The sequence below is a fragment of the Narcine bancroftii genome, chromosome 12 (genome assembly GCF_036971445.1).
Source record: "Narcine bancroftii isolate sNarBan1 chromosome 12, sNarBan1.hap1, whole genome shotgun sequence".
NCBI lineage: Eukaryota > Metazoa > Chordata > Chondrichthyes > Torpediniformes > Narcinidae > Narcine > Narcine bancroftii.
This window is the reverse complement of record NC_091480.1, coordinates 80971628-80998173: the sequence shown is the minus strand read 5'-3', so window position 1 is coordinate 80998173 and position 26546 is coordinate 80971628. Positions and strand designations below refer to the sequence as shown.

Sequence of the window (26546 nt, the reverse complement as noted above, 5' to 3'; positions counted from 1 at the left end):
CCTTCGACATCAGTGTCCCACAATAAATCATCCTCCGTGCCATCAATCGCACAAGAGATACCGCACTTCTTAAATTATTTTAATCACTGTCTCTACTTAAACTTTGTCCTGTGCCTTGACCACAAAGTTACACAGCACATCAAGTGATGCAGCACACCTTTTGTAAATTACTTTTCAGTGCTCGACATCAATTTATTCCATTCCTCACACACATGGCCTTTGAATGGCTTGCTCAAGTAGTCATCAAGCGGTTGCAATATAGGCATTAAATCATCCTGGATAACCACCATACAAGTACTTTGTGGTGCTAATCTACTTTTAGTCTTCTTAGTTAAGTGGCTACGAAACATAGCCCAGACCAGCAAACTCCATTCTTTGCCTAAACCGCCTGGCTGCCTGTTCTACACATTTTACATAATTTTCATCCATCCATCCTTTTTCATGAAAATGTACAAAAATACCCTCAGGGAATTAACTTTGTCCTGTCGGTCATGCACGATAACACCACAATAAACCTGGTCCTTGCAGTTTTAGCACCTTCCCATTTCATTGTTCTATTGCCTATCATGTCGAAATTCATGGGGGTTTCGTCCATGTTTCCAATATTTGCCAATGCAAACTGGCGTTTCTGCCAGTTACGTATAATAAACTAGTGAAAACTTACAACTTTATGATCAAGATCTTTTGGTAGTTTCTGAGCAATTTTTGTTGAAATACTAGATTTTTCCTGCTCTTGAAATGATTGCAACAGCCTAACGTAGCCTCAAAATCATCGCTGAAGTCTGGGTGCGACTTGGCCCACTGCAGTGCAAATGTTATTATTTAATTTCGGGTGACTATATAGCAATCTTGCTTCTGTTCACGTACCCATTCTGCAACGTGATTTTCCAACTCTGGCCAACGAGTGATTCCTTTTCTCAACAAAGTCTCTTAAGGACTTTTCTTAAAGTCTCTTCTTTCTTCCTCCAATCTGTTATCAACTTCTCATACTCAAATTTTCTTACAGCAGCGCCGTTGGTGGTTTTCTTAGCCATTTCTATCACTTTCAACTAAAACCCACTTCAAGCTTTCATTGTGAGTAGCGTGGAGTCGATGGATGCTCCGTGATAGCAATCACTTCCAGCCAACGCCCAGCAATGTATATGCCAGTCAATGGGCCAACTCAACAATCCAGAAAACTGGGGTCAACTTGTACACCGGATAAACCATAAAACCCTTTAAATGAGGCTAAAAATTGGGGTTGACGTACAGTGGTCAACTTGTATGCCAAAATGTACAAGATAGATTGATCTATCTATATGTTACAATCAGACCTGTGATATTAAATGACAAAGCAGGTTTAGTGGCTGATTTACCCATACCTGTTCCTAACTGACACATACAGTGAGCAGAGACAACAGCATGGGAAGAATGTGGCAGCTCAAGGACCGTACCTCAGCATCCTGACCAGTGCGGGAATCCCACCCGACTTGAAGATGGCCAGCATGCCGTCATGGTGATGCGAGAAGTTGTGCAAGATTCCAGCTGCATGCCGAGCAGTTTCCATGTCACTGGTGTTCTGCATGGTGCGGACAACAGCTGCCACCATCTGTGGGGACTGTTCCAGGGCACGGCACGAGGCGTCCTTCTTCACCAGCTGGTTAACAATCATGGTCGCCTTGCAAACTATAACCTACAACGGTAGGGAGGAAAGGGTTAAAGGTCTCAGCTGGGCAGCTTCAGCAGTTTATTGCCAATAGCCCTCAAGGGCCCAGATGAAATGGTGGTGAACAGCAGAGGAACTGGGTCAGGACTGTAAACATGGACAGAGGAGCAGAACATTGCAGTCAGTGAGGGGGAAAAAATGCAGAGGAATTCGACATTGGGAGGTGGGAGAGAAGAGATTCAGGGCACCAGGTGAGCAAAGGGTAATAACATTTGGCCAACCACCTAGCAAGAATCTGGAAATTAAAGGATTGGAATGGCATACCAGTTGCAAAGCTTTCTGGATGGACCCCACAAACATCAATCTGCAGTGTGACTCACTTTGAGAAGTTATCTCGAGCTTGGAGCAGGTCAACTATAGATTCACCAGAGTGACACCAAGGCAAAGGGTCATAGCAACATGGATCCAAGACTGATTCTCAACTTTTTTTACCCCACTAAAATGCCACCTTAAGTAATGCCTTACTAACCACAGAGCATTATTGGCATCTTATGCCATAAGATGCTCTGTGGTTAGTAAAGGATTACTTAAGGTGTTATGTGAGTGGGGGGGGGTAAGGGTTAGGGTAAGGTTGAGAATCACTATTCTAAGAGGTAGTTAAGCCAAATGACATAGCCAAAACATATGCAGGGCACAAAAGTCCTGGAGAAACACAACAGGTCATATAGCATCCATAGGAAGTTACAGGCAGTCGACATTTTCCTCATGAAGGCCGGGGTCCTTCATCAGGAAGATTATTCCCAAGAGCTCAGACCCAAAATGTCAACAATTGTTTCCTTGCTATGGATGCTGGGTGACCTGCTGAGTTTCTCTGGCACATTTGTGTATTGCACTCAAACCCATCAATCTGCAGACTTTCATGTTTAACCAAAATACTTAGCAGGGCAATTAGAGGAACTAAAATCCCAGGATCTGGAGACTGGACGAAGGCCATTGTCATCATGGACTTCTCACACACAGGGCAGAGGGAATTTTGTGTTCCTGCTATACAGAAACTAACAAAGAAACCAGCGAAGGTTCCAAAACTGCCACAGAAAATTTCATGCAAGATTACAGAAGTAAGCCAATTATATAGAGTCAACACAGGATCATTCCACGAACAGGCTGGAGGGGCTGATTGGCCCATTCCTACTTGTGTGCACAGAGAGGGAACATTACCTGGTCTTCATCGTTGAGTAATTTGGTGAGCTCAGGTATGGCACGTGTTGCCAGTTCTGCATCGTCCTGGTAATTGATGAGCTGCACGATGGCAGCTTTCAGCATCTGGGAAGACTCCGAAAGTTTCTGCACATTGGTCTCCTGGCCGAGATCCATCTGAGGGGACAGGATGCGAGTTCCACTCTCCAAGGTTTCTGGGAACATGGCAGCCCGAACCCGCTGGCCTCGAGTGGAAGCCAGCTGCTCCTCCATCTCTGAGAAAAGGCAACAAAATGGGTTACACCTTAAGGCGAGGGCATCTGTCCAGGCACATCAGTTACACCCCGGACCAGGGGGATCCGTCCAGGCACACCAGTTACACCCCGGGCCAGGGGGATCCGTCCAGGCACACCAGTTACACCCCGGGCCAGGGGGATCCGTCCAGGCACACCAAGTCTACCACCTTCACACCTCAGCAGCGGTTATGCAACAACAGGCAGTAGTGGGACAGTGGGTGTCACCTCAAAATAAGACATTGTTGCTTCATAGGGTCAATAGAGAAATTTATCGCCAAGCAATAAATGATCAAGAATGATGACTACAGTGGGAATTGGTTAAATGCACTCCTCACCAATATGCCTAGTTACCCCCTCAAGAAAAATGTGAAATTTGAGAGCGAGCGATTTTATGAGGGGAAGAGGCAGAGTGGCAGTGGGAGTGAATCAGGGCTGGGCTCTGATCCCAGAGGCAAGGGTGGAGTTAACCCAATGCCCAACATCCTATCCCTTGGCTCTCAAATAGCATGTTCAGCCCTTGTTCTCTCATTTACATTTTGCTCCCATCTATTCCTCGAATTCTTTCTTGTGCTGCAGAGGACAGATGGGCAACAAGTGTTTTAATTAAATGTTCAATATTTGTGCAGCCAGCGTCCTCTTGCTGGTGTGCGTCAGTTTATTCCTAGCAGGTGGGACACATTGAAACTAGCCAAGCTGAAGACCCCAGTGGCACAGCAGTCTGAAGCTCCAGCATCCCAACCTCTACTGCTGCTAGTGTGGAGAGTGGATATTCGCCCTGACCTGTGCATCTCCTCTAGATGCCCCAGATTCCTCCCCCATTTCCAAGATGTGCAGGTGGCTGAATTGGTCACTGTTATTCCAAATGGGGAAGGAGTCAGATTATTCTCCAGCCCTCCCCTCATCAACCAAACTACAGAAAGTGTTCACAAGGTGGTTACTGGGAGCTACAAGAACAGGCTGAGTCTTTCCTCTCTGGAGTGCAAGAGGGGGATGGGAACCTGAGAGAGGCTGTCAGAATCACGAGGTGTATAGAAGAGAAACACAATAGTAATATCTTTTGACTAAAACTTAAAAGCACATTTTAAGATGAGAGGGAAGGGATTTAAAGTCAAAGTTCAGATTCATACGTACATGTCATCACAGACAACCCTGAGATTCCTCTTCTTGTAGACCAGACGAAATTTCTACTTATTGGTGGTATAAGAAACTGTACTCAAGATATTTATACAAAATAGAAATGTAAACAAAGAAAGAAGTGACTGACTGCAATACAGAAAGTAAACATTCAATAATAAATAGTGTTAAAGTAAGAGTCCTTCTCTGATTGGGTTTGTTGTTTAGAAGTCTGATGGTGGAGGGAAGGGGAATTTCTCCTCCTTCCCTCCCCCCCCCACCCAAAGTTGAAAGGTATATGGAACAACCTGCTATGGGAGGGTACAATTAGAACATTGGAAAAACATTTAGACAGTTCATGGATAGGAAAAGAGCTAGAACATGGAACAATGCAGCACAGTACATGCCCTTCGGCCCTCGGTGCAGTGCCAACCCATATACCCCTTCCTTAAAAAAAAAAGCACTAAACCCTCCCTACCCCATAACCCTCCATGTGCCTGTCTGAGTCTCTTAAATACCCCCAATGTTTCAGCCCCAATGAATATTCCAGGCACCCATGACTCTGTGTAAAAAAAACACCCCTGATGTCTCCTAAACTTTCCTCCCTTAACTTTGTACATATGACCTCTGGTGTTTGCTGATCCTACCCTTGGAAACAGGTGCTGGCTGCCCACCCTATCTAGGCGTCTCATAATCTTGTAGACCTCGATTAAGTCTCCTCTCATCCTTCTTTGCTCCCAAGAGAAAAGTCCCAGCTCTGCTAACCATGTTTCTCAATCCAGGCAACATCCTGGTAAATCTCCTCTGCACCCTCTCCATAGCTTCCAAATGAGGCGACCGGAATTGAACACAATACCCCAAGAGTGGTCTTACCAAAGATTTGTAGAATTGTAACATGATCCCTCTACTCCTGAATACAATTCCCTATTAATGAATCCCAGGAAATGGGGTAAAACACGAAAGCTTGCAGATGCCACAATTTAATTTTTTTTTTTAAATGCTGGAGAAACTCAGCTGGTCAAACTATACTTTATCAAGCAAAGATAAAGATACATAATCAACATTTCGTGCCTGAGCCCTTCATCAAGGAATGACAAAATGTAGGCAGGCACCTAAATAAAATGGTGGGGTGGGGTGGGAGGAGCACAAGAGGTAACAGGGGGATAAGGAAGGAGGCAGAACAGCAAACAGTGGTGGGGGGGGAGGGGGAGATGGAATTCTGTGAATGGAGAGGGAAGGGGGTGGGGAGCTGGGGGAAAGGAGACAGAGAATAGGGAAGAGGGGGAGAATGGGCTAGCAGAAACCGGAGAAGTCCAAGTTAATTCAATTTGGCTGGCGAATGCCCAGGTGGAATATTAGGTAGTTCCTCCAACTTACAGGTGGCTTTGATTTGGCAGTGCATGAGGCCAATGGACAGACATGTCAGCACAGGAGTGGAGCACAGAATTGAAGTCGTTGGCCTCTGGGAGATCCCCATCATTGATGCAGAGCAAAGGTCCTCAGTAAAGCAATCTCCCAGTCTACGTCCAGTCTCTCCGATGTAGAGAAGGCCACAGTGGGAGCACTGGATGCCGTATTTGCTAAATGCGTGTAAATGGGACTAGTTTGGGTGGACGACTTGATCAGCACGCAGAGGATGGGCTCATTTCCACGCTGTGAAACTCTACAACTTCTGTGACCTCATTCCCCGCTCCACCTCCACCCACAAACACACACAGGTCAGACCCCACACATACCTGGCAATTGTTTTGTAGTGTAGGTGGTCGTCGTAACTGTGTATCTTCCCTGCTTCCAGACATCGTCATCCTCCAGGTTGCCCTTGCCGCTCAGTGATGGGACATTGGTGTTCATGCCCGAGTGGATGCCAGAATCCATGTAGGACTGCTGCCACTGAGTGACCTTGCTGGTCGACTCAGAATTATAACTCTCCATCTTTCACACTGTAATCAAAAGGCAAAACCTCAGCATCAGTGACGGGGACAAATCCATTGAACAGAGACAACAGTTCCTGAAGGCAAGTTTCAACTGGAAGCAAGTACCTAGCAGCCGGGTGACCATGACAACAAGAAATGGAAACACACACCCCCACACACTCCACCGCTATGTTTCCAGCTGAGAGACACTGCAACCCCACATTATTAAAATTGCCTCTCCGATAGGAAGCTTTGAAGAGCTCCCCAAAGCAGGCACAAATCCACAGATGGGCAAGATTAGCCAGCCGTAGCCAGAGAGGATATTATAGAAGTGGAGGATAGGGTGTGTGGGGCGATGTGCAGAGATAGAGGAGATTACAATTCTAGAATATTTCTGCAAGCAAGGTCACCACCTTTCATGATCTCAGGACATCCCAGAAAGCTCCACAGCCAACGAAACACTGTCAGCGTGCCTGCTACTGGACTGCAGCATACTCATCTGCCGGTTTGCACAGAAGTAACTGTGTGACCAGCAGCATTACCACATTGGAAGAGAGAGTGGTGGGGGGGGCGGGGAAGAGGAACTCTGGCCACGTGTCACAGCCATGCTCTTCAAAGGCTGCCATAGGATCACACACCCTAGTCCAGTATCACATCCAACAGCTCTCCGACATACTGGACCATCTCAGCACTACACTGGGAAAGTTGTCAAGTACTTTCAGTTTGGTTCAGTGTAGACCGACACTGTGGGTGGAGGTGGAGCCACACTGGTGCATGACTTTCAGTCATGGGTTTGATGTGGAAAGGACAGAACCAGTGGAAGCCTTGCTGTGTGCAATTCAAGCTGCTGATTCAAATAATCATAGACATTTGCTGCCAGTGGCCAATCAAACAACTACACCAAGTGTCCATCGACCCACTTTCTGAACCTCCTACCCATGCCTTCTGGAACTTTATTTGTCAGACTGCAAGCTGCACATTATTCACTGAAGCATTTAAAACATCGCCATCCCCACTTTTTGTAAGGTACCACAGATTGGGTGGATAGTGGAGTGCAGAATGTCACATTGATACCAACCATGGGAGGGGTAGAGGGGGTGGCTGGATCTGTGCGCAGTGAGGAGCAGCCCCTCATTTGAGCCCAACAGCAAGGATAAGCTCCCTCGGGAATTCTCCATTGCCCAACATTCACATTCTGACTTCTAATCTCTGCATGGCAAGAATGATCACGTGTAGTCAAAACATACATGCCGCAAAACAATTTGTGTGGTACACGCTCATGTGACATTAAACCAGATTCCAGCACCTTGGGGATGGAGGATCACAAAATGAGTTGAGCGAATGCAACAACTCACCAACTTCTTGTTAGTGCCCAGCAACAAAACCACAGGTCCCTGGGGACATGAACACTGCTGGCAAGGCCCACTTGCTGCCTCTTCATGGTGCAGGAGATTTGATGCATCTGAACATCTTGCATTGTCTCAGAGGAGGCTATTTATCAGTTAGTCAACAACATAGTGGAACCAGAGACACAATTTAGGCACACAACACTGGGAAAAGGCAACTAACTTCCACTTTTGTGAAATGTGAATGTGGACTGATAAATTTATACCATACCAGCTATCCAGCTGCCAGTTAATCCAATCATTCAGGTTACTGGAATCGCTAGAGTGGGTCCAGAATTTGGAAAAGTGGAGTTGATCTCATGTCAATAACCAGCACTCCCTATTCACTTACTCCACTGGTAATGTTTATAAGCCTTCAAATAGTTGAGTGCCAAACAATATTTGAGCTCAGTACTAGACCACAAAATGAAGTCACTACTTTTAAAAAGTAAAATGAGAGTTGCTCTGAACCAGCAATCAGTTGGTTCGGTTCTGTGGTCCAGCCCAAGAGTTCCCTGAGTGGTGTTCAACTTCAGAAATGTTGCACCACCAAAAACAGCCCTGATCCTGGAAAGGGGTCTGCAGTAATTAACGTGTTGAGACTCAACGAGTGGGCCATTCCATCCAAGCTACAGAACTATAACAAACAGATTCAATGCTGACTCACTTAGTCACTAATCCAAGATGAGTAATCAGATTCAAATCAAAATATCACCTCTCCCTTGTCCCCTCCTAACAAAGAACAGTTCTTCCATTGCTGACATCAGCAAGCCTCTACTATAAAAGTACTTCCACTTCTCCCTTTCACCTCATTGTTATCTTTCCAGTCTTTTGATCACCTTCAGTTTACTTTCCATGTGGTTTACGTTGGTTTCAGGATTTAACTCTTGTTAATTAAATCAGCGTTTAATACCCAATTGTAATTATCCTCCAAAAGTTGGGAACAAATCAACTATCCCAGAAGACAGCCAGAGTCGACCATTACTGTGGCCAGTTTGGAATTACACACTGTGCTGGAATCTTGGGAGTAAAACAAGGGACTCAACTGATACAGCGATAATCCCTTTGCCTTCATCAAAGCTTCTCCACCTGTTGAGTTCCTGCAATAACTCGCGGTTTTGCTTAATAAACGACTATGGAAAGTGCCTATCAAGTGGCTATCAACAGACAAAAATTAAATTTGCATTTTAATTGGACCAATCAAACTGGCAAACGTACTGCAGAAGAATTGTGGAGAATGTCAAGTGAAAACACGAAATGCGGGAGAAGCTCAGCAGGTCAAACGGTGTCCGTTATGTAGCAACGGTAAAGAAACAGAACCAACGTTTTGGGCTTGAGCCCCTTCAAAGTAATCCTTTGCGATACCTTGATGAGGGGCTCAAGCCCAAAGCGTCAGTTCTGTCTTTACTGTTGCTACATAACGGACACCGTTTGACTTGCTGACCTTCTCCCACATTTCATGTTTTCACTTCAACCACGGTGTCTACAGATTTATGTGGACAATGTCGAGAATTGACTGTTTAATCACAAAAACAGTCCTCTTTAGATTTAGTGGAGCACAGAAGTCTGATGCTGTGATTGCAGTTAAAAAAATTGCTGGAGGAACTCAGCAGGTCACATAGCTTCCAGAGGAGGTATAAATATATAGCCAATGTTTCAGGCTGCAGCCCTTCAAGGTATGAGCAAAAAGTAGGCATATGCCTGAATTAAAAGGCTGGGGAGAAGGGGAGAAAGGGCAGGGGGCCAAAGGTAATATTGGGCATGGATAGAAGGACAGGAGAAGAAAGGTGGGAATTGATCAGGAAAGGAGGTGGCTCTTAGAATGCAGAGCTGGAGAAAGGAGACAAAGAGGAAGAGAGTAAGACAGAGCTAGAGGAAAGGAGATGTAGGGATTTGGTTGGTGGGGGGGGGGTTAATGTAAACCAGAAAAATTAATGATAATCTCATCCAGTTGGAGGGTGTGCAGACAGAACACACCCTTCAATTTAGACAGGCAATGCAGGAGACCATGCCGGCATGGGAATGGGGTGGAGAATTAAAAAGGGTAGCCACTGGGAGATCTCTGCTATTGCAGCAGACAGAGCCAAGGTGCCGAACAAAGCGATCTCCCATCTAAAAGGAGGTGGCGGAAATGATGGGCAATGATGCAAAGGCTAGTGAGGTATTAAGTAGGGACAAGGGGAATCCTGTCCTTGTTGTGCATGGGGACAAAGGCCAGGGCAGATGTTCAGGCAATGGAGAATGTCCAGTCTCTCAATGGAGAGGAGACCACAGCGGCAGCACCAGATGCAGTAGATGACCCTCGCAGATTCACAAATAATCCTTTGCGATACCTTGATGAAGGGCTCAAGCCCGAAACATCAGTTATGTATCTTTATCTTTACTATATAAAGGACACTGACCTGCTAAGCCTCTCCCAAATTTTGTGTTTTTACTTCAACCACTTGGAATGACTGTTTGGGGCCATGAATAGTGGTGAAGGAGGTGGTGGTGGGCATGTGAAGCATTTCTTGTGGTCACAGGGTAGGTCCCAAGAGGTCAATTGGTGGACGAGGGAGTCACATAGAGTGCTATCCCTGTGGAAGGCAATGAGGGGAGGAGAGGATGGATATGTCTGGTGGCACAATCATAATTATTGAAGATTGTCAAGAACTTCTCCATCACAATCTCCGAAGCACCACAGGGCTGTGTTCTTAGCCTCCTGCTCTGCTCACTTTACACCTACGACTGTGTAGCTCGGTGCGACAATAACACCACCTACAAATTTGCCGACAATATCACAGTAGTGGGTTGTATAAAGGAAGGGGATGAGTCAGTATACTGGATAGAGATTGAAAACTTAGCACCAACAACAACCTTGACCTCAATGTCACAAAAACTAAGGAGCTGAGTGTTGATTTCAGGAAGAGAAAGCCAGAGGTGTACAATCCAGTGATTATTGGGGGATCAGAGGTGGAGCGGGTGAGCACATTTAGGTTCTTTGGAGACACCATCTCGGAATATCTTTCCTGTAACCAACACACCAATGGCATGGTGAAGAAAGCACGTCAGTGCTTCAACTTCCTCAGGAGTTTGCATGGGTTTGGTAGGACATCAGAAACCCTGGAAAATTTCTACAGACATGTGGTGGAAAGTGTGCTGACCAGCTGCATCCTGGTCTGGTATGGGGACACCAATACCCCTACGTGAAAAGCCCTCCAAAAGGTAGTGGACACAGCCCAGGACATCACAGGCAAAACCTTCCCCACTATTGTACATCTATAGGGAACGCTGCCATCAGAGGGCAGCAACAAACAGAAAAGACCCACATCATCCAGCACACACTGTTCTTTCTCACTGCTGCCATCAGGAAAGAGGTATAGGGGCCACAAGACTCACACCACCAGGTTCAGGAACAGCTGCTCCCCCTCCACTATCAGACTCCTCAACGACAAACTCAATCAGGGACTCATTTAAGGACTCTTACTTGTGCACTCTATTGATTTTCTTTGCTCACCCTGTATTGCAGTTTATTTACATTTGTTATCAGTTCTTTGTTTACATGTTCACGCTGTGTGCATTTAATTTCTGCACTACCAATTAGTGGTAATTCTGCCACGCCTGCAGGAAAAAGAAATTTCAGAGTTGAATGTGATGTCATGCATGTACTCTGACAATAAATCTGAACTCTAAATCTAAAAGGAGGTGGCGGAAATGATGGACAATGATGCAGAGGCTAGTGGGGTATTAAGTAGGGACAAGGGGAATCCTGTCCTTGTTGTGCATGGGGACAAAGGCCAGGGCAGATGTTCAGGCAATGGAGAATGTGCGAGTGAAGGCTGACTTGATGGTAGTAGAGGGAAAGCCACTTTTTTTAAGTGGGACATCTTTTTTTTTTTTTTATAATCACAATAGCCATGATATACACTTTTTCTTTTAAGTGGGACATCTTGATGATCTCACACGGAAGAACTCATCCTGCAAGCTGACACGATAGAAAAATTGTGAGAAAAGAATGGAAACCTTATAGGGGACAGGGTGTGGTGTCAAGGTCATTGTGATAGTTGGTGAATTAGTAGAACATATCTGTCATGAGCCTACCTCTTGAGATGGAGAAAGATCAAGAAAGGGGAGAGCATAGCTGTAATTATATGGTTGTATGTACTAGAGGCACAGACTGGCCCGCCCTCCTGATGACATCGTCTCCTAGACTCCTCCCCTGTGACCCAGGCCATAAAGGTCGAGTCTCCTCTTCCTCCCCTCATTTCCCTAGCTTGGACCCGGGCCAGCAGTCTTGGTGTAATAAAGCCTATCATTCCCCTCAGTCTTTGTTTCTGTGATTATTGGGGTAATTGGTAGCGCCCAACAGTAAATCGAAATGGTCCAAGTGAATTTGGGGTCAGGGTGGAAATTAGCAGCATAGTGGATGAAGTCCAAGAGCTCTTCAGGGGTGCACGAGGCAGTGCCAAAGAAGTCATCAGTGAAGCAGAGGAAGAGTTTGTCTATGTAAGCTTGTAGCATGGACTGCTCCACATAACTAAATCTGCCCTCCTGTTAGCTTTATGTGCAATGAGATGGAATTAACAAGAGGTTTTGTGGTGAAGGATCCTATTGGAAGTCATGGTGACACAGTAGAATTCCAGATAAAAGATCCAAACTAGTGTCCTCAATTTAAATAAGGGCAATTCCCAGAGGGATGAAGCATGTTTTCTGGAACAGCCACGTGATCCATTAGTTGGACGAGGAAGCAGTGAAGCAAAACACTCAGCAAAACATGATTCTCAATTAAGGAGAGATTCCAAGAGAAAGGTGAACTGCCCATGGTTCATCAAGAGATCAGGGAAAATATTAAATAGAAAACAAGAGCAGAAAGCCAAGGGAATATTTCAAAAACCAACTGGGAGGAACTGAAAACCAAATAAATGTGGGAAAATTAATTATGAGAGAAAAATGGCAAATAATTTTATTTTACAAAAGGTAGGGTTTCTAAGGATATAGAAATGAGGGGGAAAGTTTGAGATCCCCAAGGGGTGTGAAATGGGAATGGGAAACAGAACCACAAAAAGGATAAAGCAGTAACTCAGAACAACTAATCCAAGGTGAATAATTCGATTCCAAATGAACACCTCTCCCCAATAGACAAGTTTTCTACCAATCAACCACAATCAGACAGAGAGTCGTGATTAATAGGCTTTAATTGCCTTAAGGTGTCAGCATAGCTTGCATGTTGCTGGCCTGGTTCCAAGGCAGGTACTGAGGGAGAGGTTGGGCATAAAAGCCTTTATGGGGATATCAGAGAGGGAGGAGTCACAGGTTCAGGGGGTGGGCCAGCCTATACATACATCTATATACATTAGTGGTAGCACCACAACAAGGTAAGCCAATATTTTACACGAGTGGTTCTCAGCCTTATTCTTTTCACCCACATTCCACCTTAAGCAATCCCTAACTACTCACGGAATATCTATGGCATAAGGATTACTTAAAGTGGTATGTGAGTGGGAAGATAAATGTTGAGAACCACTGTTTTACATAAACCTTCAGTGAAGGACACGGTGAAATCCCAATGATAATCTGATTGGATAGTTTCAATGATCTCCCAGTGGCCACCCTTTTTAATTCTCCACCCCATTCCCATGCCGGCATGGTCTCCTGCATTGCCTGTCTAAATTGAAGGAAAAACACCACTTATTCTGTCTGCACACCCTCCAACTGGATGAGATTATCATTAATTTTTCTGGTTTACATTAACCCCCCCCCCCCCACCAACCAAATCCCTACATCTCCTTTCCTCTAGCTCTGTCTTACTCTCTTCCTCTTTGTCTCCTTTCTCCAGCTCTGCATTCAAAGAGCCACCTCCTTTCCTGATCAATTCCCAAAAATCAGCCTCTATCCTCAAAGTGTGTTTTCCCCCCCCCCACCCCGGCCATCCCTCTGCTACCATCAGGGAAAAGGTGCAGGAGCCTAAAGACGAGCACTCAGTGGCACAAGGACAGCTTCTTCCCTTCTGCCATCAGATTCCTGAATAATCAATGAACCAAAGAGTCTGCCTTACTTTTCATACCCTATTAATTTTCTTTAATAGTAATGTCGTAAGAGGGTTATAATGTGAACTCTTGCATGACGATGCTGCCACAAAACACCAAATTTCAAGACTTGCTCATAACAATAAATTCTGATTCTGATGGGAACTCGGCCTTGCTGGCTTGCAATTACTCAATAGTCAGAAATGTTGGAGGAACTCAGCTGGTCTCGCAGCTATGTCCCAAATGTCCCAAAACGTTGGAAATATAGATTTACCTCCTATGCACACTGAGACCAGCTAAGTTCCTCCAGTATTTCTGTGTGTTTTTATTGCAATGACAGAATCTTCAGATGTTCGTGTTTTGCCCAATAGTCAGAGATGGAGGTGGGGGGGTTTTTTTCTAAACAGGGCTGTTCCCCCTATGTACAGTTTCACAGGCAGATGTGCAACCGCAGCATTAAAACACCCAAAACTGGCCCATCCAAAACCTGGTGAAGTTCCTACACCGCTGCTCCTTCACACCAGTAAGGAGAGGGGTGGAAAGCACAGAAACATCAAGCCGACACAGCAGATCAACACAACCCATGCACACGTCAGATTTGTTTAAGGGTGCAGGCGGGCGAAGAGACCCCATGGCACAAAAAACAATTGTTTGGATTAATTTTTAACATCGACTTGATCTGAAGTGCAGCTCCAGGCCACTTCTAACCATTAGCAGGGATGAGTCCAGCTGCCGAATCCCTGTTAAACGCCTGAGGCAGCAATGCAATCACCTCTTCACTCAGCAGCGCACAGATTAAACAACCCTTCTGTCAGGGTGGGGGAAGGTAATGGAAAGCTTCCAGGAGTCAACTGTAGCTTAATTAAGACCCAGCCACTAGCCTTCCACACATAAACTCCCACGTTTTATTGGGGATGTAAACACTTTAAACTTCAACTCATTGTATCTGAATCTACTGCTCCCACACTCAAAAGGAAAAGCTCCTCTACTACCCTGGGATGAGACAGAGGCACGATGTTACAACTGCTACATTGAATGATGGGGTGTGAAGGAAGGTTGAGGTCAAGTCCATAGCTCATTGGAAGTGGCATTCACCAGTGAAGTCGGTGACTGAAGGCAGGTGTGGGCTGGGAGCCAAAAGACTTTCATTTCTAAGGCATAAAGGCTACAGAGAGTTGTGAACTTGGCCAGCGCCATCAGGGGCAGGAGCCATCGCTCCATCAAGGAGATCTACAAAAGGCAGTGTCCTAACAAAGCACCCTCTATCTGCAAGGGCTCTCACCACTCACCCAGTGAGAATGAACAATGAATCACAGACAACCTCACTTTCTTCTCTTCTGCACCAATTTATTTATTTAAATCTCATTTATAGCAATACTTGCACCTGTAATAATGGCACAAAACAACAAATTTTGTGACCTGTTCATGACAATAAATTCAGATTGCTGTAACCTTGGGACATTCCGCAGTTAGAAAATGGCGTCATCGGTTTGCACACAGCACACTTCCACCATCTAAAGGAGTGTTCTAATGGTCAATGATTTGTTGTCTAGGACAACCATCTCCTTCAAGAATTTTCAGTGACAATATCGGGTTTATTGTCCAACACATTGTACATGTGCATACAAGGGAGGTGCAGCCGAACAAGTACTTTTTTAAAAAAAAAGCTTAGACATACTGTACAGCCACAGGCCATTTTGGCCCACAAGCCTGTTCTGCCCTATTAACCTGCACCGTTGGCACGTTTCGAATGGTGGGAGGAAACTGAAGACCCCGCAGAAAACCCACACAGACAAGGGGAGAGCATGCAAACACCTTACAGTCAGCGCGGGATTCAAACCCCAATCTCCATCATTATCGCTGTAACAGCATTGCACTGACCACTACACCTCACTTCAAATACTTCAATAGTAAATTAATTGAATTAAATACATGATAAGTAATACATGATCACAAAATCTAACTTACATTAGTACAGACAACCCTTTTGTGTTTAGGGAGCAGCCTATAATTAGCATTCCAAGGGGAAGTTCAAGAGTCTGATAGCTGTTGGAAAGAAACTGTTCTTGAACATGGAGGTGCTAGTCTGTACCTTCTGAGGAGCAGGTAGCAGTGTGAAAGAATAAGGTTAACGAACATACTTACCAAAGGGTTAATGAATTGGGTGAGAATATAGTTGCCTTGTAATATAGGTGAGAATGTGTCTGCCTTCTAACATGACCTTCACTTCCCAGTGCTGTTGTGAGACAATAACCAACACCATAAAAAAATGTAGCAAGACTAAATAAAAGAAGTACAGTCACCCTGTCTCTGCCAGCTTGTCCGCAGACACCACAAGGGAACATACTGTTGTAATCACCAGCAAAGAGCTTGTGACCACAGTGATAGGGCTGTGATGTTGGCTGCCTTGTCTTCACCTGCAAATGCTTGGGAGGATGGAGCCTGTCATGGACCTTGTCATTTTGTTCATGCACATCAACATGAGCACAGATGAAGCAATGATGTAGGAGCAAATCAGTACTTTGAACATGACCTGCATTGGCTTGGGTTTTATCCCAAGACGTCAACCACTTAATGCGTCTGATTCCTGCAGCACCCAAGCAGTGCATATGAATTTCCAGTGCAGTTCTAAATTTACCATATACTGAAATGAATGCCTCTGCTGTTTTACATCCTCCATTAATTGCCAGGTCAGATTGGAATCTTGCCCATCACATTCTGTTTCTTATTTACCTGGGTCACAAAAGACCACAAACAGGAGGGACATGGAGTCAGTGCAAGAGGGAGCTTTACTCTGCATTGAACCCCTGCAGTGCTGCCTTGCAAACCTTCACAAAATCAACACTGGGTTATTCCAACTGGCCAAGCAATTCACGTTTCGATCACATTGCTGACTGCTATGGTTTAACCATATAATCATATAACCATTTACGGAGCAGAAACAGGCCATGTTGGCCTTTCGAGTCCGCACCGGTTCACTGATTTTGTGCGCCCTCTTCAGGCATTGGTCCCGGTAGATCTTCATTCAAGAACGATGGGCGAATTCAATGCAGGTGGAATCAGTCGTAGAAATGTTCGTGAAACGTGCAGTTCAATCCCAATTTGTCCTTCAAGTAGGTTTTCAGTTGGTGGTATGCAAACCTTGTATCGTGAGTTATATTATATTTGTCCTACATTTGTTCAAAGGATAATAATTTATTTCCCGAAAAACAATTTTCTATTCTTTTGATCCATTTTCTCTCCCATTCTCTGAAGGAAAGGTTATTTATTGTGAAAGGGATTAGTTGATTTTTGTGTCAATATTAATTTTGATAGTTGATAATTTATTTTATTCCTTTCAACGTGAATCTTCTTCCAAATGTTGATCAGATGGTGAATTCCTACGTTGCACCAATTTTTCATCCCACTTATATAGTATATGTTCAGGTATCTTCTCCCCTATTTTATCTAGCTCTAATCTGGTACAATCTGTTTTTTTCCTTGTTTGATAAAAATGTGATGGGTATCTTAATTGTGCTGCTCTATAATAATTCTTAAAGTTTGGTAGTTATAAGCCTCCTTGTTTGTACCATTCTGTTAATTTATCTAGTGCTATCCTCGGTTTCCCCCTTTCCATAAGAATTTCCTTATTATTTTCTTTAGCTCCTTGAAGAATTTCTCTGTTAGGTGAATTGGTAACGATTGAACTAGGTATTGTATCCTTCCTATCAGTGTTAGTGGTAAGATCCTTCCTATCAGTGTTAGTGGTAAGATCCTTCCTATCAGTGTTAGTGGTAAGATCCTTCCTATCAGTGCTAGTGGTAAGATCCTTCCTATCAGTGCTAGTGGTAAGATCCTTCCTATCAGTGTTAGTGGTAAGATCCTTCCTATCAGTGTTAGTGGTAAGATCCTTCCTATCAGTGTTAGTGGTAAGATCCTTCCTATCAGTGTTAGTGGTAAGATCCTTCCTATCAGTGTTAGTGGTAAGATCCTTCCTATCAGTGTTAGTGGCAAGATCCTTCCTATCAGTGTTAGTGGCAAGATCCTTCCTATCAGTGTTAGTGGCAAGATCCTTCCTATCAGTGTTAGTGGCAAGATCCTTCCTATCAGTGTTAGTGGCAAGATCCTTCCTATCAGTGTTAGTGGCAAGATCCTTCCTATCAGTGTTAGTGGCAAGATCCTTCCTATCAGTGTTAGTGGCAAGATCCTTCCTATCAGTGTTAGTGGTAAGATCCTTCCTATCAGTGTTAGTGGTAAGATCCTTCCTATCAATGTTAGTGTTGAAGCCAAAATCCTGCAGACGTAGCCATAAGTGAGGGAGAGAAAACCCAATTGCAACCACTGAAGACCAAACCCAAGGAACAAGAGGAGAAGTGAAAGAACAACTTGAATACTCTGCATTCTTTATATGTTGACTCAGGAGGCACTTGCCTGGAGAAATCTCAGCATGCTGAGCAAAGACCAAAACAATCATAACATTGCAGCTCCAAAGGATTTCAACTCCATTCACAAGACCAAGAAAATAAGAGTAGGATTCAGCCACCAGACCCCTCACCTGCCCTCCACTCAATAAGATCTTCCCCGGGCCTCATCTCCTTTCCTCTGCAAGTTACCACAGCCCTCAATTCTCCGATCTTACAAAAAAAAGTGACCGCATCCCCTTGACGTAGAGGACTCCAGAAATTCCCAGCATTGAAGTTGAGAGCTGAAGCCCCTCTTCCTTCTGCTCCATCCAGCTGGCAATAAAACTACTTGGACCTTGGTGCTCCACCCAAATGACAGAATACACTGCATCTACAGCCTCAGTTGCAAGACAGGTCAGAGAGACTAGGAAAAGTGCAGGATCACATCTCAGTGAATGGATACTCTACACTGCAGGACAACCATTTCAATTCTGTGCTCCACTCTCATGCAAACATCTGTCCAATACTGTCAAACCAAGGCAGTGTAAATTTGGGGAACAACACTGGATTTTCCCGCCTGGCCACTCTCCAACTAGATGGCATTAACATCGACCTCCATTTTTTTTGCTAGCCCACTCCCTCTCTTTCCCCGTCCCTCTGTCTTCTTTCCTCCAGCTCTCCAACCCCTTCCCTCTGCATTCACAGAGGCATCCCTCCTCCTGTTTGCTGGTGTGCCCTCCCTTGCTTATACACCTATTACCTCCTGCCTATGGAACTCTGCTCCTCCCACCGACCATTTTGTTCAGACGCCTGCCTATATTTTGTTCATACGTTGATGAAGGGCTCAAGGCCGAAACATTGGTTATGTTTCTTCGCTACATAAAGGATGCTGCTTGACCTGATGAGTTTCTCCAGCATTGTGTTTCTAAGTCAACCACAGTGTCTGCATAACTTCATGTTTTACACTACGGGAACATCTCAGTGAGCAAACTGCGTGCATGACCAAATTGAGCAACAAGAGATTCCCACTGGCATCCTGGCTACTAGTTGCTCAGTCAACCTCCAAATGCAAAACTCTGGGCCTTACCCCTTTGCTGTCTGCAACTTGATTGCCACTTTTTCTAAACACTGCAAATGGCATGGTGCAACACACCCCCACAGTCTCAAGAGCATCTACATCCATTATGCTCCAACCACCACTAAATTCTTACCAGTCTTTACTACCATATTTCTGAGTAAAAACACACAGAAATGCTGGAGAAACTCAGCCGGTCTCGCAGCATCTAGAGGAGGTAAAGCTATATTGTGCTGACATTTCAGCCTGTCGGTAATACATCTTTACTTCCTATTGGCGCTGCAACACTGGCTGAGTTCCTCCAGCATTTCTGTATATTTTTACTACAATCCCAGCATCTTTGCTATTTTGAGAACCAACTCAGTCAAACAAGTTCCAAGGATGAGAGAGCAGAAAATGCCAGAGGCACAGATTCGTGTTTTATTATTGATCACCTGACATCTCAATAGTCAGATTGTGGGACAGGATGGGACAATGCATGAAATCACACATGACTAAGCTCTGCGTCTCACTTTTAAAACTCATCAACCACTGGACAACTTCCAAAACCTGAAGGTTTTCTGCTGTGTTTTTATTTGATTGGGGAAGATGTGGGCAGAGCATTTGCCACATGTTTCCATGGAACTCCATGCCAGCCAATCCGTTGCAAGTGGGCGGAACACCTCGTGAATCTGGAAGAGAAGCTGAGCCAATTGCATAGACGAGCAACGTTACTCAGGAAAAAAATGTCCATTTAAAACTGCAAGGCGCCTTCATCTGGCCACCATCCAGAGATCACTGCGGGATGTGCGTGGATTGAACATGGCCATGAAGACCCCATTCCCAATTCAAGAGCAGATGACCACCTTTACAAATTTGCTAATGACACAGTCAACACAACCTTTGGGACCAAGGTTTGAATCCCTTCCTGTCTGTAAGGAAGATCAGTGCTAGTGGTAAGATCCTTCCTATCAGTGTTAGTGGTAAGATCCTTCCTATCAGTGTTAGTGGTAAGATCCTTCCTATCAGTGTTAGTGGTAAGATCCTTCCTATCAGTGTTAGTGGTAAGATCCTTCCTATCAGTGTTAGTGGTAAGATCCTTCCTATCAGTGTTAGTGGTAAGATCCTTCCTATCAGTGTTAGTGGTAAGATCCTTCCTATCAGTGTTAGTGGTAAGATCCTTCCTATCAGTGTTAGTGGTAAGACCCTTCCTATCAGTGTTAGTGGTAAGACCCTTCCTATCAGTGTTAGTGGTAAGATCCTTCCTATCAGTGTTAGTGGTAAGATCCTTCCTATCAGTGTTAGTGGTAAGATCCTTCCTATCAGTGTTAGTGGTAAGATCCTTCCTATCAGTGTTAGTGGTAAGATCCTTCCTATCAGTGTTAGTGGTAAGATCCTTCCTATCAGTGTTAGTGGTAAGATCCTTCCTATCAGTGTTAGTGGTAAGATCCTTCCAGTGTCTGCATGGGGATCCCTCCACCCCCCACCCCCCCCACCAACCAGGATCTCTAGTTTCTTAAAAATGTACTGGGGGTTGTGGGTCAGTTGGGCGGCACAGACTCAAGGGCTAAAAGGGCCTGTTACCATGGCTTTTTTTTTAAGAAAAAAGTGAGGGTGGAGGACAAGAGCAGAAAGTAATGGATACATGCAAGATCATCCACTTAAGAAAAAAAAGCTGAGTGTTTGTTAGATGGTGAGAGATAGGATTGTGTTGTGTATTCAAAAGGGGCCTAGACACCATTTGCAAAATAAGATACTGAAAGCAGGTGGAACCATTTACTAAATTGACAAATGGTGTATTAGCATTTACTATAACAGGGAGTGAAGGGTCTCCAACCTGAACCATTAACATTTCCTCATGTTATTTAACCTCCTGATTATTTCTAGTATTTTCTGATTTTGTTTTACATTTCCAACAGCTACAGTATTTTTGATTGTGATTTTGTTATCAGAGGGCTTGATTACAGGAATGAACAAGTCATAGTACATCTGTAAAGGGCTCTGGTGAAAACCCACAGAGTGTTGTGTACATTTTAGGTCTCCATACCCAAGAAAGGGTGAAGTTGCCAAGGAGAGTACTGCAAAAATTAACTCGACTAATTCCAGGGATGGAGCCACAGAAGCAGGAAGAGTGGACAAAGGTTGGAAGAAAGGGGAAAGAAGAAAAGGGTAATGCACCATTTGTCATTTTAGTAAATGGTGCCACCTTCATGCTGACTTCAGCATCTAGTTCTGCAAACCTGTCTCAGCCCCCCCCTTTGAACATCATCACTATCCAATCTCTCGCTTATGAGGAATTTAGAGCAAGGACAATGGGGGCAGCTAGCTTCACTGATCATGTCCTACAAAAAGAATCATTTACCTCTCAGTGCCCTGAATTTTATGAGAATTCAAGAATCCTTGTCTCAGGTTCTTCCTGAAAATTAGCATCCTTTTGGAAGCAACACTGAATATTTCACACCATACAGGTATTGTAATCTTTTGAAGCTCTTTTTTTTTTAAAAAAACTGCAGTTGTCAACATTTGCAATGCATGTCACATGGACCCAGCATTGGAGGCAAGATTTAATATCAAACAATCTCGCCAAGGGAAAGACTACTTCACAGCAAGTCAGAACCCCGTGAATAAGTTTGAGTTGGAGAATGGAGCAGCAGAGACCCAAACTGAACAGAACCCATGGAATCAAAACAACCCAAAGCTCTAAATTATTGTAATTTAGTCACATTCTGAGTCAAACCAAAGAGTTCCTATTCCAAGGTGTTATTTGGTTACTCATTTACTCCGGCTGGAAGGCAATCTATGTCCTAGGGTTAAGTGGCCTTCCTAATTGGAAGGAACCAAAAACTTGCAGAAGATCTACAATTAGATTCAACAACTTAAAATCTATCCACTGATTTTACCACAAACCCACCAACTCCAACAGCTACTTCAACTACACCTCCTCCCACCCAGTCTCATCCTTTGCCCCAGTTTCTCTGCCTCTTATCAAGATGAAGACTTCCATTCCAGGAAATCTGATATGGTACCTTTTACAAGGAATCCAGATTCAATACAATCAGCAACTGCATTTCCTCCATGACTCAGAATTCCACTCTCACTGCCTCCCTCCAATAGAACATGAAGGAACCCCTACCCCCCATTCCCACTCTCTCCTCCCTCACGCTCCCAAGCCCCTCCTCTCATTTCTCTGATCAGAGAACTTCTTTCTCAACCCTCTGCCCCCTCCTCTATCATCTCAGATCTTTTCTCTACTTCTGCTCCCCACCACCCATCCAATCAGGCATCTGCCGGATACTTAGCACATCTGAAGGAGGATCAGGCCCAAAATGTCAACTGCTTATTACTTTCTATGACCTGCTGAGTTTCTCCAGCTCTTTTGTGTACAGGTACAGAACGGAGGAGGGATAGGGTTCCCCTTGTTCTTACCTCACCAGCTTCCACATCCAGTGCATCATCCTTTGTCATTTCCACCCGCTTCAAACAGCCTGTCTCTCCAGACACATCGGCCTCTCCCCACCCATTTCTACCTTCAAGGATCACTCCCTCTGGGGCACCCTTTTCCACTCCAAGCCAGATTAACAGTAGACAACACAGCTTCCACACTCTACTATTGTCTCAAAAAAACTTCCAAGTCTGTGGAAGGATTGTAAAATGATACACAAACTGCAAAGAGGGTCACCTGTTAGGTGGGGCTCTACCAAAGATGCCATCTGATGAATCTCTTGTAAGACTTGATTAGCCCAAGCCATAGTTACGTACTAAACAAAAAACCCAATCGTCATCAACATAGTCGATGTTAATTTATTTGAAATGGGTGCAAAGGGTTAATGCTCAAAAGAACGCACACCAGGTGTGTACAATGACAAGCAATAAGCACCATCAATGTCCATAACCAAAGTTGGAGGTAACAAACCCAATCTGTAGCTTCAAAATGATTAAGAGAAGCAGTCCATTGAGATTCTGACAAGGCCCCATTTTTGTTATGACTGCAAAAAGGCTACAATCTGGCTGACGCACTTCAAGTCAGGACAGGACAAACCAGCAGCTTTAACGCCTAACGCAATGACTGCCAGCTGTGTAGCAATCCACAACTGATTAAAATGTATGCAGTCAGCCTCCACTCTGCACCCCACACATATTCCGGGAAAGGTTTCAGGATGACGCTGTCAAACAGCATGGGGTGTGTGAGGGGTTTTGTTGAAAGCTGTCAAAATGTTTCAGGAACTCTAGGGACAGGGTTGTGGGAAGGAAAGAGGTAGGCATAGGAAGCATGAGGAAGCAAGTGCATGAGGGTGGGGTATTTGATAATTTGACAACCAGTTGAGTCATACAATGTACATATGCACTGAAATTCTTACTTGTTGCAGCCAAGTAAAACTATTAGAGTAAACTAAATGAAATTAAAAGAGACAAAAATACATGATAACAAATACCTTATTCACAGTAAGCCTAGTGAAAAAAAAGTGGTGTGGAGTGGTCTAATGTACCAGGTGTCTGTTGGAAAGAAACCATTCTTGAACCAAGATCTGGTGGTCTTCTAGCTTCTGTGCCTACTGCTAGAAGAGGTCATGACCAGAGTTATGGGTGGGTGGGGGGGGGGGAAAGAGAACTTATTTTACAATATTGGCTGATTTCTTGAGGCAGCATCTCAAATGGTGTTTGCAATCGATGGGAGGTCAGAGCCTATAATGGACGTGGTTAGGTTTGCTGCCTTCTGGGCACTTGTGTTGCCAAGCCAGGCTGTGATACAATCAGCCGGTATACTTTCCACCGTGCACCAGTTTGACAAGAGTATACCAAATTACCCCAGACACCATTTAAAAAAAACACAGTAGAGGAGTTTGTCCACTTTCTTCATGGTTGGCTCAACATGCTGCTTCCAGGAAAGTTCTTTTGAAATATGAACTCCCGGAACTTAATGGTTTTGACTCTCTCCATCTCCTCCATTTCAGTACAGTCAGGTGCCATCATCCCTCAGCCTCCTCTTCCTACAGTCACTCAGCTTCTTTGCCTCGGTGATGCTGCAAGCAAGATTGTCGTTCTGGCAGCATCCAACCAGGTACTCCTTCTCCATCCTACAATCTGACTTTCATGTTATCAGAGTTCATCCTGCATTTCTGTGTTATTTACTACAATCACAGTGTCTGCAGACCTTCGTGTTACCCATTTCAATTCCCCACTCTGTTCTCTTCCTGGAAGACTGAGACACCTGCAAACGGAGGAACAACACCTCACTTTCCATCTGGACACCATCAATCAGATAGCATAAACATCAAATTCTTTAACTTCCATTAACCCTCCCACCCCCTTCCCAGCCTCCTTTCACAGAGCCAAAAATCAATTCTCATCTCTCCTCTGATCATATCCAATTAACACTTTGTATTGGTTGATTAAGGGCTCCCAAAGGGCCTCGAGCATTGAAGGCTTCCTGATTGTGCCGGGTGGTTTGGATCTGGAGCATGCGTGGCCGATAAATCCAACAGGAGCCTGTGCAGCTGCAGGAGTCCACGGACACTCAGCGACTCTGAAGGGGCTCTCTTTTGCTTCTTTCTCTCTTACTGCAAGGAGCACCAGATGACACTTAATGGCAACTTCTTGTCTGCCTTACTGCTGGCACAAGGTAATTTTGTGTACTATTACATGTCAATAAAGGAACCTTTAATCTTGACAGCAGAGGTGGAGGAGGATAGGACAATGTAGAAAAACTATTTTGGTGGCTTGCAACTAGGAGCTCCATAAATCTTCATCCGCAAAGCCAAGCCAAAGAAAAAATAACAAGTTTCTGTGTCCTGTCCTACAGTTAGGAGAAATTCAATGCAAAAACTGGAAGTAGACTGTATCCTGAACATCCCTCTACAAATCTTTCAGTAAACAAGGACACCATGATTAGCATCCCACTTCACCCATCACCAAAACAGGTCAATGGCAGATGCCATCTCACTAGCCCTCCACTCTTTTGTCAGATCATCTCATCAACCATTCTCAACCACCACCCCCTACCATCTCCCCCCCCACCATCTCCCCCCCCACCATCTCCCCCCCCACCATCTCCCCCCCCACCATCTCCCCCCCACCATCTCCCCCCCACCATCTCCCCCCCCCACCATCTCCCCCCCCACCATCTCCCCCCCACCATCTCCCCCCCCACCATCTCCCCCCCCACCATCTCCCCCCCCACCATCTCCCCCCCCACCATCTCCCCCCCACCATCTCCCCCCCCCACCATCTCCCCCCCACCATCTCCCCCCCCACCATCTCCCCCCCCACCATCTCCCCCCCACCATCTCCCCCCCCCACCATCTCCCCCCCACCATCTCCCCCCCCACCATCTCCCCCCCACCATCTCCCCCCCACCATCTCCCCCCCCACCATCTCCCCCCCCACCATCTCCCCCCCCCACCATCTCCCCCCCCCACCATCTCCCCCCCCCACCATCTCCCCCCCCCACTTAGGACTCTGCTCAAAGTTTATTCCCCCCCACCCCCCTGAAGCAGTCAAGTTCAGTTGTTTTCTTCCATATAACTCTCCAATCGATTACATTAAAACAAAAATCAGAATTTCAGTCCGTGCCCCCCCCGCCCCCCCCTTTAAATGTGCTATTTATGGCCACCATTGAGAATGGCTGATTTACACTACAGGAACATCACTGCATTGTGTGTGAATTTACTTCTGAAGTCATTCACTGACTACAGCTCAGCATTCGACCCCATCATACCTACAAGATGCATGGCCAAGCTAACGAACCCGAGGCTCTGTTCATCCCTCTGCAGCTGATCCTGTTCCTCATTAGCAGAACTCAATCAGGGCAGATCAGCAACACCGCCTCCTGCAGGCTGACCACCAACACAGGCACCCAAGGCTTCATGCTTTGACCCCTACTCTATTCCTTGAACGTCCATGACTGCGTAGCCAAGTTCAGGTCTGACTCCATCACTGTCCATATCCCTGTTGGTCAAATAACTGGAAATGGAGAGTCAGAATACAGGATGGAGATGAGAACCTCATTGGGCAGTTAAACAATAATCTTGCTCTCAATATTGGCGAGACCAAGGAGCTTATTGTTGATTTTAGGTAGGGGAGCCAAGGGAGCACACACCCGTCTGCACTGATGGAAATGTGGTGGAGTCAGATCCTTCAAGTTCCATTCTTCAAAAGACCCTTCCTGGAGTCAGAACATAGAGATAAACTGTGAAGAAGAACCAACGCTAATTTTTAAGGAGTCTGAGAAGATTTGGCATTTTGCCAGATGCTCAATTGAACTTCTATAGGAGGAAAGTATACTGATAGCTTATATCACAGCCTGGATTGGCTACACAAATAAATAGAAACACAGAAGGCAAACAGAGCCAAGTCTGTCACAGGCTCTGACCTCCCATCCACTGCAGACACCTATGTGAGCTGCTGCCCCAACATCAACCTGGTCACAACCTCTTCCCACTGCTCCTTTCGGGCAGAATGGACAGAAGTCAGAAGTATGGCACTTTTAGGTTCAAGAACTGTTTCTTTTGAGACTCCTGAACCTTGCCTTGGTACATGAATCATGGACTCTCTGCACT

General features: G+C 45.1%; 1 protein-coding gene across 5 annotated transcripts in view; it reads right to left on the bottom strand.

The window, feature by feature from the left end:
• LOC138747669 (junction plakoglobin-like) overlaps positions 1-26546 on the bottom strand; it is a 77756-nt gene that overhangs the window by 23273 nt on the left and 27937 nt on the right. For 3 of the 5 annotated variants that reach the window (XM_069907143.1, XM_069907147.1, XM_069907144.1), the window contains exons 2-4: positions 5988-6191; positions 2864-3117; positions 1434-1672 (exon numbers count right to left, since the gene is read on the bottom strand). In XM_069907143.1, the coding sequence (XP_069763244.1) occupies positions 1434-1672; positions 2864-3117; positions 5988-6183 (689 nt within the window). In that variant the 5' untranslated portion in view covers positions 6184-6191. Of the gene's footprint in view, positions 1-1433; positions 1673-2863; positions 3118-5987; positions 6192-15699; positions 15789-22903; positions 22926-26546 lie in introns of those variants that run through there. The other 2 variants (XM_069907146.1, XM_069907145.1) reach the window with 2 other exon arrangements.